The sequence below is a fragment of the Sceloporus occidentalis genome, unplaced genomic scaffold (genome assembly GCF_023333645.1).
Source record: "Sceloporus occidentalis isolate IW3139 unplaced genomic scaffold, rSceOcc1.0.p SCAF_34, whole genome shotgun sequence".
In the NCBI taxonomy this organism is placed as follows: Eukaryota; Metazoa; Chordata; class Lepidosauria; order Squamata; family Phrynosomatidae; genus Sceloporus; species Sceloporus occidentalis.
In genome coordinates, this window is record NW_028317014.1 from 969520 (window position 1) to 988571 (window position 19052).

General features: G+C 43.7%; 1 protein-coding gene across 1 annotated transcript; it reads left to right on the top strand.

The window, feature by feature from the left end:
• The first annotated feature begins 2563 nt into the window (after nt 1–2563).
• LOC149298113 (long-chain-fatty-acid--CoA ligase 4-like) lies at nt 2564–18271 on the top strand. The gene is made up of 14 exons (XM_089487696.1): nt 2564–2914; nt 3309–3486; nt 4719–4828; nt 4921–5059; nt 8100–8250; nt 8724–8847; nt 14145–14216; nt 14677–14816; nt 15054–15226; nt 15593–15667; nt 16308–16499; nt 16887–17001; nt 17330–17487; nt 18114–18271. Exons 1-14 carry the CDS (start codon nt 2564–2566, stop codon nt 18269–18271), a joined length of 2136 nt encoding a protein of 711 aa, XP_089343822.1.
• Nucleotides 18272–19052: the final 781 nt, after the last annotated feature.

Below are 19052 nucleotides of genomic sequence, written 5' to 3' on the forward strand. Positions count from 1 at the left end.
GTCTCCTCAAGCAGGATACTACCTATAGCGTACCAGTCCTCTTCAAAAGCCTACAGCGGCCCTCTAGTTACCCAAACATTATAGGGGGAGCACGGCAATGTCCCCTCACCGTCACGCATGCAGAATGTTTATTGCAGGCCCAAAATGTCTAAGATACGACGTTTCTTTTTGTAATGAGACCCTTTTTAAAAACACAGACACACACACTTGGTAAACTTACGTCTGTTTTCTGTACGTTGTGAACTGTCTGCACACAGGTGTAACACCCTGCGAGATCCCAGCACACGTGCATCTGCTCTGCTTATATCACTAAACCATCTGCCGCTTGTTCATACCTGCATGTCACACGTGCTTCCCGTGGCTTGGTTTGTGTGTTGAGTTATCACCGTTTTCGTTGTGAAATGCACCGTATATATAACGTATCGTTTTTATTCCAGCACTTGCGTTTCATACAGTCCTAGCGTATTTGTTATGGATGGCTAACATAACCAGGCATGACGTTTATCCAACACCCGCATGTATGAGAGACCTTGCAAGATGGCGTTGCTATGAAGCGATGGATCCTAATGGGCGATGCTGCGTATGGCTTAGTAAATCACCGTGTCGCAGGACGTTCGCTTGCAGTTTACTGATCCTGTCTGTGTGGCACGGGGCTTAGAAATGCATCTATGGCACTCGGCTGGTTAGGCTCCTTACCCAAGCACCTCTGTCCTTATTGCTTTCGCAAGTCATCCGTTTCGTATGAGGTTCTTTGATCCTAGAGGCAGAACGCTTTGGAAATTCTCCAGCAGGCTGCGCCAAGACGTTCTCTTTCCAAATAGCTTAATTGGATACACCGCTGTGTAAGAGTATAAAACTGGATTAGACGTACCACGCTTTCATCTTACTTACATTTACAAAGCGGTCTTGTGGGGTCTTCTCTGAGAGGCCGGCCTTAGCGAGGAGTTTTCTAGAGCGCCTCTGTTTCTAGGCATCTGTTACGGCATGTCTTGGAATTCCGTGTTACACAAGATTTCCGGGGAGGCTGCCGCCTGTAATTATTCCGCAGCTTAGCCGTGGAGTTCAGATATTGGATGAACTTTTTTTTCTGGCTTTGCCAGGATTCCTAAAAATGCAATGTGTGAACAGTCATCGACTTTATTTAAACAGATTATGTAGTTTGTCCAACATTAATTCATGTAGGTGTCAGTGGGCCTGGAGTAATGTGTTTTTTCCGTACAATCGGGGTCCTCCTCTGAATAATATTTGCTGGCCTTGGTCTGCCCCAATTCCATAATAACTATATCAGCCTTACCTTAATCTGTTACCAAGAAAAAAGGAACCAGAGCATTGTAACCGACACACGTGCTACCCAGCGATACACGCAAGAGCCCTCCTACAAGGAATGAAATGAAGCGAAGAATGATGAATCTGGCGCGTTGTGTCCCTCTCGTTATGTTAGAATTCACGCACACAGATTGATAAAAAATCTTGACATTTTCCCCATTCTCAAAGGCATTATGTTTAATCAGATGCCTACTACTAAGCGCGGTGCTCAATCCTCTACCTACACGGGCTTACGGCATCCCCTCTATGCATTTTCCCCTCTGTATTGTATGCGGTATATAGCCTATAGTCCCATAGTCTCTCTTTATCCGACAGATAACATCGTCGGGGTATTACGTATACTCCGCTGTAACTCTCTCTCGGGGAACATTTTATAACGGAGGCTCTCCTGACGGCATTGAGGAGATTTCCTCTTCTATATTTGTGCTTCGCTATTCCAGATGTTTAGAAACATCTGCACCGTGTTGAGGAATTCATGCAGTGGGGATGGAAATATTTGTTTAATGGAGGATTAAAGAACATGCAGCCGTGTCCTGTTAACTCTCTTGGCTAGTAACGGACGACCTCTCTCGTTTCCGTTGATATACCAGCAGGCTCTTGAAGTATGCTTAGTCTTTGAGTTCCACCAAAGGGTTAAAACAAATGGAAGCCCCCGGCCAGTTATACAAATCTCATTTTGCTACCAGAATCCCTTTTTAAGGTTAATATAAATGTTTAACTTACAAACTATTAACCTTTCATCCGTATTTATCCATCTCGAGCACGCCTGATGACATTAGGTTTTTCCTCCTCCGTTGTTTACAGGAACGTATACGCGCCAACCATCCCTGAACTCGGGGAACGCACCAAGATGTGTAAATATTTGTACAATTTGAAGCAAAAGAAGGCCCGCTAGCTGTCGGTCTAGTAGAAGTTGCTGCCTGGTTATGTTGGCGTCCCATGTCACTGATGTTTAACATGTTTTTAACGAGCACCCGGTATTCACTAACCTCTTCCCTTTCTCTTTTCTGCTTTCTGGCTGGCCGCACGGATACTCACACGCCTTGGCTTCCAAAGATTAACAAATGATAGTCTTAACGTTCACTCCGAACACCAAAGCAAGCTCGTGTGTTTGCCGCTGCCTTGATTAAACGTCGCATTGCTTTTGCCCTGTTGCCTTACCGACCCAAAGAATCTTGAGTAACGAGCAGGCTCCGGCCCCCGCGTTTCCATTCTCTCGCCCCGCTTTAACACCACCATGAAGCTTAATACAGAGGTGTACACCGTTGTCTTGCTGCCTGTCTACCTGTTAATGTTTGTGTACAGTGCTCTCGCATTCATACCGTGGTATTTTCTCACCAACGCAAAGAAGAAAAAAGCTATGGCAAAAAGAATAAAGGCAAAGCCGGCGTCGGACATGCCTGGAAGCCCCTACCGGGCTCTTAGCCACTTCGACTCTCTGGCCACCATAGACATTCCAGGGGCTGACACTCTGGACAAGTTGTTTCAGCATGCGGTGGCGCGTTTCGCAAAGAAAGACTGTCTGGGCACACGGGAGCTGCTGAGCGAGGAGAACGAGAAGCAACCCAACGGGAAAGTCTTTAAGAAGGTAATATTTCCCTTCGCACGCCGGTCGAATATTCTAATGCTGGCTTTCTGGTCATTTAAATCCAAGAGCGCTCTAAGCACTGTCGACTAATACATGTTGCATAGCCTTTTCTTCTTCAATCAGGGTTTTTCTTTATATGAAATTTTAGAACAGTTTCAATGACAATGGGAACCAAACTTCTAGAATTATCATTTATTTTTATCGCAGCCAAAGCCTTTATTTCAGAGATATGGAAACCAATCTCTAAGTTGTGGTTCCCTATAGTATGCACTGAAAACTTATAAAAAAATAATAAAATCTTTGTTTATATCCAAAATGGTATTTCCCAACGGTCTGATGGACCATGTCCTTCTGTTTCCCAATGTTCCTAATCCTATAATAACTTCTTTCTCAGCTAATTCAAGGGGATTACAAGTGGTTGAATTACGAAGAGGTCAATACAAGAGTGACCAATTTGGGGAGCGGACTGTCCGCGCTCGGCCTGAAACCAAAGAGCACTGTAGCCATTTTCTGCGAGACAAGAGCGGAGTGGATGATCGCTGCACAGGCGTGTTTTAAGTACAATTTCCCTCGTAAGTCTCCAGGAAACGCTATAAAAACATACATCTGTACAAAACTTTCACCACACTTGGTAATCTTACCCGTTGCTAGAGCTAGCGCTCCAAAGGGGAAGGTTAGAGGTTGGTGCAGGTCGGTTAAATGATGAATGAGGCACGGTTTCAGTGTCGTGTAGCCTCTTCCGCTCCAGCGCTGGTACAGTTGGGGATAATGTCTGTCATGTCAAGCTGGGTGGCATGGAAATGACGTTCTGTTGCACCACTTTAAAGCACTGCAAAAGAATATATATATATATATAATATATTGTAATGGGTCATGTAATCAATAGCCACAGATTCCCCAGAGAGCTCCTGTTCCATTTGGTCTGTAAACGGTGATCGCTAGATGAAATACAGGTGAAGGAGTAATCGGCTTCTACAGTAAGCTAATGTAACACATTTTGGATTTGGATACAGACACGTGCTCATACCTGCTCTGCCAGCGATAGAGATACAAACAAAACATAATAAGTGCAAGCAAATCGAACCGATTTTGTGGGTGCTTGCTCAGATTTCTCATGCAATCTGTTACATTCTGCTTGCATTAGTTGATCAGTTAAAGGGTTCTGTTTTGGACGCCCCAGTCTTCAGGAGAAGCAGCCACGACTTGATTTAAATATGCTTTACTCATCACCATAATGATTTGTGAAGTATACACAGACCAAAACAAGCTTTCTATACCGAAACTATTTTGCCGCAGGCAATCCAATCTTCGTTGGAACTGGGACATAGTTTCACTTGAATCTTATCTTGGATATATTTGGGGTGAATAGGAACTCCAGTTCTTCTGTGTTAGTAGTTCCCAGTGTTTCAGTTGGGTCGCTATGTTTATATCTCCTTTATGGATCATCAGCTTCTTTTTTTCTGCTGCTGTTGTTGCTTGATACGCAACAGGGTCTGCAATAGTTACCAACTTCCTCATTCTTCATAAATGCAAATTTAAAATAAAGCCGCATTTTCAATTCCCTTTTATTCCACCTTAAGCCGCAGTCACGCTCATATGCAGAAATATTACTTCTGTAAGTTCTTGTAGAATTTTCCATCTGTCGTGCTTGAACATGACATTTTGTTAATGTTGTACGGAACGTTCTCAGACCTATAACTATACATGCTTACGTTGTATAAATCAAGTGCATGCATGTGATTTAAGTATTTGTATGTTGCCTTTTAGTAAAGTTGTGTTAGAACGTATCTTTCTTCTGATTCAGTGGTCACATTGTATGCCACGCTGGGCGAGGAGGCAGTAACCTACGGACTCAATGAATCTGGAGCCACTCATCTCATTACCAGTGTGGAGCTGCTAGAGACCAAGCTGAAGGTGCGTGGATAGGGTCATCGCAACACAATTCCTGACATAGATAGATATATATATTATAATGTCCGTTAACTAATGTGCTTTTGCTTCTACAGAATGTCCTCACAAATGTTTCATTCATTAAACATGTAATTTATGTGGATCAGAAAAGCATAAACAGATCGGAATATCCCGAAGAACTACATATCCATGATATGGAATCCGTGGAAGAGCTGGGCTCCAGGCCTGAGAATTGTGAGTGTGACTGTAATTAAACATGGAAACTGGATGGAGGGTACCACAAGGACGTTGGCCCACATCCGTGATTATGGTCATTTATAAAAATTAAGATACCTTAACCCATGCATTGTCAGATGCGTGACCTGTACATTTAACATAGAAAAATGAAAATTGATGGCATACAAGGACGATTGGTCCTATCTAGTTTCCCGGTTAGTTTATGCTTTAAAGAATAAAAACTTCATCAGTCCTTGGTCTGGTCTTAGATTTTTGTCGCATGCATGGTCGAGTTCCCTGCCACTTTATTAGTGTACCGCCCATTGGTAAACCAAAGCAAACTTGGAGCACTCAAACAGTTAACGGCTTGCCATGGTCCCGAGATGGCAAACCCTGGACCTTGGGGGCTGCAAGGATATTTTGATATCCCATCTTAGGAACAGGTAGCTCAGCTGAAGTGGTTAAAAACTGATGCATATAATTTTGCTCAAAATCAAGTGATGTTTATCATTTTCTGCTGTTACCAAGTAAAAATTGTAATTTCTGAGAATCTCTCCCGATGACATTTTGTGCCATCTAAAACAAGTTGGTAATGTGTGTGTGTGTGTGTGTGTGTGTATATATATATATATATATATATATATATATATATATATATATACCGTATTTTCCGGATTATAAGGCGCACCGGATTATAAGGCGCACTTTCTATGAGCGCCTTATAAGCAATCTTGTTTCATATATAAGGCGCACTGGATTATAAGGCGCAGCACATTACCGTTAAATAAACCATTGCTCAGACTGCAAGTCAAAATTTATTACACTTTTTAACAATAACTTGCAACTGGTTCAGCTGTAATTGCAAATCAAAACGTTTACCGTACTTTTTCAGTTCATTCCTCCACCAGAAATCCATCAAATCCGTCATCTTCAGTGTCGGAGTTGAACAGTTGGGCGATTTCGGCATCAAGCATGGGGTCCTCCTCTTCATTATCCGAGTCGGTCTCGTTGCTGCTGCTAGGCTCTTCAGTGGTGATTCCAGCCTTCCTGAAAGCTCGGATGACACTGGAGACTGATACATTCTTCCAGGCATCCACGATCCACTGGCACATAGTGGCATAACTCGCACGGCGTTGCCTCCCTGTGTTGGTGAATGTGTGGTCACCTTCTGTCATCCAATGCTCCCATGCAGCTCGCAATTTAACTTTAAATGACCTGTTGATGCTGATATCTAGCGGCTGGAGCTCTTTGGTTAATCCACCAGGGATGACAGCAAGCTCCGAATTAGTTTTCTTCACTTGGGCTTTGACAGTATCGGTCACGTGGGCGCGCATCGAGTCACAGACCAATAGGGATGGGGATTTGTGAAAAAAGCCACCCGGTCTCTTGACGTAGACCTCCCTCAGCCACTCACTCATCTTCTCCTCATCCATCCAGCCCTTTGGGTTAGCCTTAATGATGACACCAGCAGGAGAATTTTCTTTAGGCAAAGTCTTCCTCTTGAAAATTACCATGGGTGGTAGTTTCTGGCCATTAGCCTGACAAGCGAGAACTACAGTGAAAGATGACTTCTCATTTCCTGTGGTACGTATAGATATCGTACTGGTCCCTGTTTTCTCAACAGTACGGTTTACGGGGATATCGAAAGTGAGGGGAACCTCATCCATGTTAATAATGTGTTCTGGCTGGATATTCTTTTCATTTATCTTGGTTATGCAGTAGGTGCGGAAAATGGCCAGCTTCTCTTCATAATCCTTTGGTAATTGCTGGCACACAGTAGTTCTGATGCGAATGGAGAGATGACGCCTTTTCATGAAACGAAAGCACCATGAAGGACCTCCTCGAAAGTCCTTGATCTCCATGTCACGTGCTAAAGCAGTGGCTTTGAGTCGAATAGAGACAGTGGAGACGCTTCTACCTGCGTTTCTCTGTTCCATAACCCACTGTTCTATTTTGTCCTCCAACTGTGGCCACCTTGCTTTGTTTCCTCGGAAACTCAGTTTGGTCTTCTTTACTTGGCGGAGGGCATCTTCTTGTTTTCTCCACTTACGCACCATGGATTCATTAATGTTGAATTCTCTTGCAGCTGCCCTATTTCCATGCTCTACTGCATAACTTATAGCTTTAAGCTTGAAACCTGCATCATAAGCATGTCTCTTAACAGGAGGCATTTTTTGGGGTAGTGGGTATAGTTAACGCTAAAGCACAGATATATTGCAAGGATCCTGCGCACAGAGCTGTAAGTATCACTCAGTGTGGCTCCTGACTACGGTGGCCGTAATGCTCAATCCATTTATGGATACTGTAAAACCCAAGTGAAGAATAAATTCATAGGCGCACGGGGGGGAGGAGCATGGTGTGTGCTGTGGTATGCCGCCACCGACCCCTGCCGCCCACGATAGAGGTAAAGGATCCTGTATGAACCCCTCTCTTTACTGTCGGGTTCATATATAAGGCGCACCGGATTATAAGGCGCACTTTCTATTTCTGAGAAATTCTCAGCATTTTATGTGCGCCTTATAGTCCGGAAAATACGGTATGTATATATATATATATATATATATATATATATATATATATATATATATATATATATATATATATATGCAAGGCAGTGCATTTTATATAAAATAGATGTTTTATCCGCTGTATCCTCATAAACCACGTGTCATTAATCGCTTTATTTCAAGCCTCACGTAAAATTCTATCTTTATAACCATGAGAAATGTGTCTGCAGAATACCGGTGTACTAGAAAATCTCATTCCCTTTTTATCCTGGATTGGCTTTGGGTGTGATGGGAATTATTTACACATACATTAGTATGGGGTAATTCATATAATCATCCTTACAACTTCAGCCAAGAGACGGGAATAGCGAGAGATTGCAAAACTATAACAAAGGACCGCGTTATATCAACCTTCTAAGATGTGCCGTTTTCTTTGTTTGAGTTCATGGAATAAGCCACCGGCGATGACTTTTACCAGTTATCCTGACATTATCCTTTTGTAGTCTGTGCTCTGCTCGTCTTCAAGTCATTTATAATATTTTGATCTCCAGTGAACAACCCTCCGAGCCGACCCGTTCCTTCAGACCTGGCGGTGGTGATGTATACCAGTGGCTCCACTGGCAGACCCAAAGGAGTAATGATGATCCACAGCAACCTAATCGCTGGCATGGCGGGGCAGTGCGAACGGATACCAGGCCTTGGGTAAGTCTATGGTCTGTGGACTTCCTAATCCAAACTAAACGTCGGTGACACTCCAATTCGTACAATAGCTGAGCGGAACCTTTTGTATTTGATTTAGTTTTGCACGCAAACGCACAGAGGATTCTGATGCACAATATATCGTCCTGAATAAGCTATAAGGCATTCTGGTTCTGTTGGCTTTTCATTTTTGTTTTCACAATTAAAAAGAAAAACACATTTGTAAATGAATTTTATCCCCCCATATTTCTGCTTCTATCAAGCATTTGAGTTTTAATTAATATCCTTTTGTTTTATATAAATAGCCTCTTGAGTGAATAATATATTTTACGCAAAATATTTTACGTGCTTTGCAAAAAGATATTGTTTCAATGATATTTCATTATGACGTTGAGAAAATCTTCTTAATCTTCTCATCTATCATGAAGCTTATTTATTGAATGTTTTCCTTTTTTTTTTTTTTTTTTTCTTCTTAGCCCCAAGGATACCTATATTGGTTATTTGCCTTTAGCGCATGTTCTAGAGATGACGGCAGAAATATCCTGTGTTACTTATGGCTGTAGAATTGGTTATTCATCTCCGCAGACGCTGTCTGACCAGGTGAGTGATCGCATCCAACCAGCGTGCTGCACGAAGATTGGAGATTAACGTTTTACCTGTTAGTTGCCTCCATGTTTTTTGCCCCACGAAGTGGTATAATGCCAATCCTGAAGTGTTCAGGACCTTAGGCATTCGTTCTTGGGTAATAACCTGAAGTTAATTTTTTGCAGGGATAGAAAACTGGCATTTACACGCTGTTTATGGAGCTGGCATGGAAGGGAAAAGCCCGGTCAATAAATTACAATGTCAAATAGATGCTAAAAAACAAAACCCATCAGCACAGGTTACTTGTCTCTTGTGACACTGCTGATAACTGGATAAACCCGGGGATTTGATTAATAAATCCCTAAGGCAAGCAAGGCTTTTAAGCATAATCATAGGAACAAAGAAATTCTGAGCAAAAATAAAACACATGACTGTAGTTACATGAAACCATTAGTCCACTTATTTGCACAAACACTGTTGAGGTACGTCATGCAGAATGGAGAAATGTTTCGTAAGCTGCGCTAGCTCAGACTTGTCACTTCTGGAAGGTCTTGTTTAAATCCACGGAGAGATTGCTCCACTATTATCACAAATATCAAGATGATAAAAGGTATGGGTGGAGGGACAGGTTAGACCTATTCACTAATTATCATCTAGATCACATCTTCAAGGGATGGTTTAGGGTCCCAGAAACCTAAACAGAGAAGAATGCTAAATTATTTTTGATTACTTCCATCTGCGTTTGGGGTTTTTTTTGGTTTTTTTTGTGCCTTAGGGAAAAGTTGAAGCTCTTCGCCTCTTGTGGTTCACTGATTCTCACCACTGATGGCCGCTCTCCTAGCCGGGGAGAGGGTGATGTTGGGGTCAAATGCATATTAAGGGAATTATACCATGTAACTTTAAAGGAAACTCTTAAGTGCGTATAATGGCTGGAATGTCCCTTTAAGTAAAAATGTGTTGTGTTGTTGCCGTGTGTGTTCACTCTGACAATCAAACGACTAAACTCAAATATTTATTTGGTTTCTGTTTAGAACCGTAAGAGTTTTTATGTAGGAAGGAATCTAAGCAAGTTGAGTTGAAAGTCTGAATGACTACTAATAACAGTCCTTGAGACATTCAGCCTCCCACCCGTCTAAAAATGCTAACCAGCAGCGTGTATGATACATAAGCTTGTAAAAGCCACTCTGTTATACATCTCACATACTGCAAATTACCTTTGCTGGTCAGCAGCATGTGAAGTGTCTGGGGGGGGGCAAAAATGGCGGATGTGTCCATCTTAACTAGTTTTAGTACGGCCATGCTAACTTTGTAACATACAGGGAAATAACCCTCACTTGTGTAATAAAATGAAAACTTATTGAAATCCGAAAAGGCCCTTAGTTTTGTTGAAGAGCGCAAAGCCAGGATACATTCAAAATAGTAAAACTGGCAAATCATGCTACGTGGGGCCAAGTAAGAAATATGCACAACTGCACTGGCTGGAAAATAAAATAAATCCCATTCTGTGATACTCCTATATGAGACGCACCGTTGGTTTAATGTTCTTGAATGGCTGATGGCATCAGTGCAACAAAGATGAGAGCTTCGCTAACTTAAGTTCTAGATGATTTGGGCAGTGCTGATTTTCATTAGGATAACCACTAGATGGACAACCTTTTACTTTTAGGGACAACTTGGAAAGAAATGTTTTTTTTCCTGCAGCAGACCTTGGCGGGTGCTCCTCTGCATGTATCAGACCTTGGCGGGTGCTCCCCTGCGTGTATCAGACCTTGGCGGGTGCTCCCCTGCGTGTATCAGACCTTGGCGGGTGCTCCCCTGCGTGTATCAGATCTTGGCGGGTGCTCCCCTGCGTGTATCAGACCTTGGCGGGTGCTCCCCTGCGTGTATCAGACCTTGGCGGGTGCTCCCCTGCGTGTATCAGACCTTGGCGGGTGCTCCCCTGCGTGTATCAGGCATTGGCGCGTGCTCCTCTGCGTGTATCTGGCCTTGGCGCGTGCTCCTCTGCGTGTATCAGGCCTTGGCGCGTGCTCCTCTGCGTGTATCTGGCCTTGGCGGGTGCTCCTCTGCGTGTATCAGGCCTTGGCGCGTGCTCCTCTGCGTGTATCAGGCCGTGGCGGGTGCTCCTCTGCGTGTATCAGGCCTTGGCGCGTGCTCCTCTGCGTGTATCTGGCCGTGGCGCCTGCTCCTCTGCGTGGATCAGGCCTTGGCGCGTGCTCCTCTGCGTGTATCAGGCCGTGGCGGGTGCTCCTCTGCGTGTATCAGGCCGTGGCGTGTGCTCCTCTGCGTGTATCTGGCCGTGGCGCGTGCTCCTCTGCGTGTATCAGGCCGTGGCGGGTGCTCCTCTGCGTGGATCAGGCCGTGGCGGGTGCTCCTCTGCGTGTATCAGGCCGTGGCGGGTGCTCCTCTGCGTGTATCAGGCCGTGGCGCGTGCTCCTCTGCGTGTATCAGGCCGTGGCGGGTGCTCCTCTGCGTGTATCAGGCCGTGGCGCGTGCTCCTCTGCGTGTATCAGGCCGTGGCGGGTGCTCCTCTGCGTGGATCAGGCCTTGGTGCACGGAGGACATCTAGTGGGGAACCTACATCTACACAGTGATGAGCGATTGCCTGCAAGTCCTGTAGACAGGACCGGCCGAAGACTTAACGCCGCCTGGGGCAAAGTTTAAAATGCCGCCCGACGCCGGGGGGGGGGGGGCGGCATTATCTACCCCCCCCACCGGTACTTACCCTTAAACAGTCCTGCGGCGAGTCTCCCTGTGCTGCCACGGCGCCGGCTTGTAATGCTGAGCGCTGGAAATTCACGTCACTTCCGGCGCTCTGCATTACAAGCCGGCACCGAGACCGAACAGGGAAACTCGCCGCAGAGGAGAGAGAGAGGGGCGCCGAGCGGGTAAGCGAAAACCACTCGGTGCCCCTCTCTCTCTCCTCCGCTTCAAAAAAAAAAAACGCTTGGGGCGGCAAAGTGCCGCCCCTTCTGTAGTGCCGCCTGGGGCAATTGCCCCAGTCGGCTCCATTGTAGGGCCGGCCCTGCCTGTAGACCTGGCAAGGCGTTTTTGATCTTATAACTTTGTCCAAACTGTTCTCATCTTGGAGAAGAAACGTACAATGCTTTGCGTTGAATAATGCCTTCCACATAGTCAGCCTTTTAAAATATCTCCACATAAGTTCTGCATCATGTAGGGAGAAGTAAAAGAATGATGCTATCTGTCATTTTCTTTTTATACTGTCTCTTAAAAAATACTGTCTTTTAAAAGTTTTTATTGAAATACCACAGTTGCCTAGCAACAGAGTCCTGTCATTCCATTAAAGCCTTCCCCTATGTATTAACCGCAGTCCGATTACCAACAGCTGCTCCCACCTGCCATTTCATGCTCATTCGGGAGAAACCGTTAAGCTTTACACAGGGATTGCCAGTGAGTGTGAGGGTGAGTGAGCGAGGAGTTCTGTGTGGTAGGTGTGATGGGTTTCTAGAAGAGCTCAAAAGTAATGCCCCTTCTGTGATGCCCGAGCTGGGCAGGATCGGCAACGAAGACGGACTGGATTCAGAGGCCCCGTTTACATTTTTTCAACAAGAAAATACATCAAAATGAAATGCATTCCGTATTCGCGCATAATATAAATATCTAGGAATGTTGGGAAATGTATGTGGAACGGCACCGTTAATGCAGTCAGTGGAAATGTTTCATGTTGCCTGCAAGTTACTGTTCAGTGAATAAACTCTGAATGCTCAGGTTGCCCCAATTGTTTGTTGCTTGGTAGCCGAAACCATGTGTTTAGGTGACGGACCCCCGAGAGTGGCGTGCAAGTCGTTTGTTTAGACTGGCGGACGATTACTCCTAAATACAGTATGTGCGATCTCTGAGGCGCGTTTCTCCTGTTTTGAGTAGTTTTTGCATTCATGGATACGGCAAAGGGTTGTCGATAACAGCTGTGGGGGAAAGGGTAGGAAACGTGAGCGCGGTGCCATATTGTTCTGGATACAGCAGCGTTATTTGTGGACCGGTGGATTTGTATCTTCTATTTTCTGTTATTAACACTGGACGTGCTGTGAATGTTTTCCTTGGCGTTTCTGCACGAGGCTGCATGTTTTGGCATACGGCTCGGTGGCCCTTATAACATGAGCTTTGTTTGGGCGCTCTCTCTGTGGGAGAAGGTTGACGAAACCCATCTGAACTCCATGATCTATTGACAAAACCGCCTACTGTCTTACCTCAAGTGATTTTTTTTGTTTCGTTAGACGGGTTGAGCCAGACTTTGGCAAGCGATTTTGCTACGAGGAACAAAGCCAAAATTACTCAGCAGGAAACCGCTTTTCATTGACTCGTCCGATTTAAAGCTGATCGTTCTGTTTAAACTTGGCCTCAAAAATAAGATATCACATATTTAATAATATTCCTGACACCAGTTTTTTTTTCCCCATTATTAACTCCGATTGTCCGTATAATAATTATGCAGAGGTTCGGGAAGTATAATCTTGTTAAGTTACGGCAGGCACATCTTAATCATTTTGATGCTCCATTGGCTAATGTTGGATGGCCAGACGTGTCGAGGTGCAGCAGCCTCATATCCTTCATACCCCTGGTTTATGACCTAATGTTACATCATAACCCAGACTTAAATCATACGACCTCCTTCATGTTGTGGTTTGACCATTCCATTTGCGTAACCGTGCATACATATCCTGTGTTATTACATGCTCGGCGTCTGCTTTATGCGGTTGTTAAGGTTGTATGTGGTGACGTTTCACAAAGGATTTGGTCTGGAAGGGAACCCCTTCTATACAAATTGTTTTATGCAAAGGCCTTCTAGTCTGCACAAACCGGCATAAGAACGGTTCAACATAGTATTGAGAAAAGAATAATCTAGATTTTGTTCCCTTTCTATGCTAAACGCGGTTTTGTGTCTGGATCGCGTTTCTAGGGTTCATTTGTTAAATAAAGACATTGGGTATAATGGTTAGTAGATCGCTGGGAATTCACTGACATACCGTGGTGGATATGGAGATGTTGAGTTATCAGCAGTTTAGTTTCATGTTGGACAAATGCAGGCTTTGCTTACAAAAGATCAGCCTTCTGGAGATGATCGGGGCGTCCTATCATGAATTCTGTTGACTTTACTTTTGTGCCAAATTGTGTAACATTCAGGTTCTGCCATTTCCCGTTACTGAGTGTACACATAAACAAACACCGGTAACACTTGGGGGGGGGGGGGAATATATATATATATATCTTCTCTTAACACTAAGCCTTCTTTTGGTATTGTGTGTGTATATATATATATTCGTTATTTAATGTTTTGTTCTTCTGTCCCTCCTCAGTCTAGTAAAATCAAGAAGGGAACCAAAGGTGATTGTACGGTGTTGAAGCCTACGCTGATGGCGGCTGTGCCGGTAAGTGGGGTCATGCGTGTCGGATATGGAAATAACTAACTTCTTACACAAAATGTTTGTTTTTGTTGTAATTTAATGTTCTTACCATAAACAGTAACTTTATTATGATTCTTTGGATTATAATATGTTACAGTTAATATCTTGGGAGGTCCACTTGCTGCAAGACCACTTCAGACTAAATTAAGCTGTACTTTAAAATGCTTAGGTTGAGGAGCTTTACACCTTAATTTCCCCCATTATTTCTCCAAAAAGTTGGTTATGAAGTGTGTATAATAATTAGTATTCCCTCTTTTTTTAACATCCAATCTTTTAGTAATTAAAAATGACCTTGCGTTAATCTTAACCCTGCACACATCATTCGTCTGGTAGCATGGCATAGTTTAAATTGTATATCGATTAAAAATGATGTACAAAGTATAGTTATTTTTTTTTTTTTATGGTTTTGTTTTATCCCGTGCAGGAAATAATGGATCGAATTTACAAGAATGTCATGAGCAAAGTCCAAGAAATGAATGTTTTCCAAAGAACCCTGTTTAAGCTTGGGTATGACTACAAGCTAGAGCAAATAAAGAAGGGATATGATGCTCCTCTGTGTAATATGTAAGTAGTGATCGTAGCATCTGGTACTACTATAGGTTAATACCTATAGGTTACTCATGGTCCATGGTCTATGTAACCGTGGCAGAAAAAAGTGTCATTCTGTCTAGTCCCTGCTAATGTGAGATGACCAAAGAGTCTGATTTGGCTTCTGTAGTGTCTCGGTCCACTTGACCTGTAGTTTAGAATTCATTCAGTGCTTTTGTAATATAATTTACAGAATGGTGGTTTTCCTTGCAGGTTGCTTTTCAAGAAGGTAAAAGCCCTTTTGGGTGGGAATGTGCGCATGATGCTCTGCGGAGGTGCTCCTCTGTCTCCGCAAACACAGAGGTTTATGAACATCTGCTTCTGCTGTCCTGTGGGCCAGGGCTATGGATTAACGGAAACGTGCGGGGCTGGTACCATCACCGAAGGTAAAAAGAAAAGACCCAGTAAACTGTTTAACCCCTTAATGACAGCCCGTACATGTACGGGCTCAAAATGTATTGTTTTCAATGGGTTTAGGGACCGCCCATTGTCCATAAGGGGTGATGATGATAATATGAATATAATTAATTTGCTTATTTGATCTTCCGATATAAATTATGAAGTTCAGCTATATTTCCCCATTTATTTCGCTGGGATTATCTGTATTGCTTATTAAACGACGCGGTATCTCCATTACCTGAAAACAATTATGCAATTCCTTGAGGAAAGGAAATGGCTGGTTTCCGTCTGATTTACTAATGAATGAGATTCTGTCTCTAGAGGAAAGTAACGGCTTGTTTCTTCTCTTTCAGTTTGTGATTACAGCACTGGCAGAGTAGGGGCTCCTCTCACCTGCTGTGAAGTGAAACTTCGAGACTGGCAAGAAGGTGCGTTATCTCACGGTGCCAATATATTGCATTATTTCCCAACTCTGGGGTAGTAGGGGAAGCTTTAACATGGGTTGGGTGTCAAGGAGTGGAGACTGGGGCAGAAACATCTAGTTGGAGGCCTGCAGACCTGGCATGGCTCTTTCTACTGCCTGCCTGACCTACTCGAGCTGTCAATTATGTTCCTATCATGTGTTTCGAGTTTAATATTGGTCATTAAGCCATATTTTAACATTGTCCATAATTGATGCCCCACTGAACACTCTACTTACAGATGGCACCCGGCAGTGCAGCTAATTACCGGTTAATGATAGTAAGCACCCTTCCTCCAAATACAGCATGGAGACCTTTAGACTAGACCATGATAGGCAAGGCAGACATTCATGGTGTCCTGGTCCTGCATTGCGGACACAGAAAGGGGTTTCTGCTAAACCCCAGAGAACTCCTGCAGTCAATGGAAAAGGGACTATCTGTAAAGGTTGCATATAGATATGAGGGTTAACCCTTTATAGGTATGTAGAGGGTTTCTGTGTACTGTTGCTTCAGACATAACGCTAAGGCCTTATTTTCTATACATTGTTTTTTGGGGGGGGGGAATATTTACTAAGCTTGTGTATTTAACGTTTGGTAATGATTTTAGGTGGATATACAAATCAAGACAAACCACATCCAAGGGGAGAGATAATCATTGGAGGGCAGAATGTTGCAATGGGGTATTTTAAGAATGAGGAAAAGAGTTTGGAGGATTTCTACGTGGATGAGAATGGACAGAGGTGGTTCTGTACGGGCGACATCGGAGAATTCCATGCAGATGGCTGCCTGCAGATTATCGGTGGGTCAGAGAGTCCTGTGGAAAATATATGCAAAGTGTTGTATAGATTAACCTATATTTTACAGCTGAAAGTTGGTTTTCTCATTGTAGACGGTCACGGGGTAAAGTCTGTTTATCTAATGAAAGCCCCTTTCTCCATAGACTTTTCTTTCTCCAGTAGGCCCTCTGTAAGGTTAGGACTCCAGCATTCGACTGTTTATCACAAGGCCGTATGATGAGGACTTGCTGTTTGTCTTGTAGATTAGGCTGAAATGGATAAAAACCTTGTATATAAACTATCACGTTTTTGAAATGGATAATGAAGCAATATTTGTAAAAGCTACTGATAAAGGAACTATGCTGGGTGTCCCCTTCTGCAGCCTATAACTTGTCTTCGTTGCTTTCTAGATCGCAAAAAGGATTTAGTGAAGTTACAAGCTGGGGAGTATGTCTCGCTGGGCAAGGTGGAGGCAGCGCTGAAAAACTGCCCGCTTATTGACAACATCTGTGCATACGCGAACAGGTAACGAGTTCTATGTGCCCGCTCCTATTGGCATGTGCTCGCCGGGCCGCTAATCGGGAAAGGCCAGGCTGTTGTCTTGTTGGCAAGCAGGCCGGTGTTGTGGTCATGGAGCCAATATATAATGTTGATAATGCGAGGCTGTTCTTGTACTGGATATTTCTGCGGTGAATGTGTGTGTGGGTAAAATCGGTGAGGACCGGCTGCTGTGAAATTTGACACGGATGTTTTGGAGAACAGCGAGCTGCTGTGGAGTCGGCTACGGTTGGCTTTCGCGTTCGGTTTTGCCCTTGAATACACAGCGACTAATCTTCCTTCTATCCTGTTACAGTTACCAGTCCTACGTGATCAGCTTTGTAGTTCCTAATCAGAAGAAGCTGACGGCTTTAGCACAGCAGAAAGGGATCGAAGGAGCATGGGAGGAGATCTGCAACAATCCCACGATGGAAGCAGAAGTATTAAGGGAGATTAAGGAGGTAGCCGGCTCAAGTGAGTGCATCTCTCGTTATGTAGGCCGATCGGATGTGCTGTAGAACACGCCGCACACAAAATGCATTTCAATGTTTCTGAAAACTTCAAAATAAAGGAATATGAATGGTTAGAATCGAAAATCATCCGGAAAGGGGAATGATTGCTATGATGCAACCTATTTAACCCATTCCTGTCATATTAGATACTCTTGGCTGCTCATGTAGCACTACCATGGGGTGTCTAGGGATCCAAATTGTGGTTATTTGACTGTGGTGTGATGATTTTCCAAATAAGCTATGAATATGGGTAGCAGAATGCATGAAAGCTTGCGGGAGCTTTGTTTTAAAACCGCGTAGTACATAATATATGTAGCATAATATTTTGTTAACTAATGTTGCGATCTTAGTTTTGTGAGGGTGGTAGATAAGTGGAACAATCTACCAGCAGAAGTGGTAAAGGTTCATACCTGCCATAGGCGTATGGCTATCCTGATGACAAGACATAGCACTGATTAAGGTTTGTGCAGGAAACAGAGGGGGGGGCCAAATGGTTCTTATCGGCAGAAATTCTGTTTCTGTGCACTGCCAAAGGATTGCTTGGATTGGTTTGTTGACTGCCATCTAATGGTCATTTTTTTTCTCCAGTGAAACTAGAACGATTTGAAATTCCAATCAAGGTACGCCTGAGCCCTGACCCGTGGACCCCTGAGACAGGCCTGGTGACGGATGCATTTAAACTGAAGAGGAAAGAACTGAAGAACCACTATTTGAACGACATTGAGAGGATGTATGGAGGCAAATAGAACAAAAGGGAACATACGATTTTTTTTTTTTTATTATTTTTGTTTTCAAGAAACGGAGGGACCGCTTTATACTGTTAAAACAATGTCTATTTTGAGAAGTTGTGACTATGCATGTTCATGTGGGCAATACTAAAGGAATTATATTCATATTTTGGGATTTGCACTCAACTATAAAACCACTGTCAGAAAAAGAAATTCAACATAATGCGTTGTGGAAGGGTCCTATATTCGAAGCCAGTTACATGTTTAACCTATACACGGTTCAGCCACGCACCAGACAATCTCTGTGATTGACAAGCTCAAGCATTGCCAGCTCGAAACGTACTTCTCCCCCAAAAAACCCCCTTCATTAAATAACGTGTTTTTCCAGCAGTGGGAGAGTTTGGGGGCGGGGGGGGGGGAGAGGCTTACAAACCAATCACATATAATTTCCCAATCGTTGCTTTGAATCGCGTTAAACAAAACCGTGCAAAGCAAATAGTTGGCCATGCGTTTATCGTCTTTGTTTTATGCAATTCAGCCAGATGGTCGTGGCCGACATGTTTGATGACATCCAGCTTAATGATAAATAGCAATTTTGGTGCGTAATGGTTAAAGTGAGTCCACCCCACCAGCAGGAACGTCACATTGGTTGATGTGTTGATTGTAAAATCTTTTACCGCTTCGCACCGGAATTTCTTTTTTTCATAGTTATTATCCTTGACCCTCCGTACTGCACTCTAGTCTCATTAGCGTCACATACTTTCTTTCGTACTTTTGATGGGGGTTGGTTATTGAAACT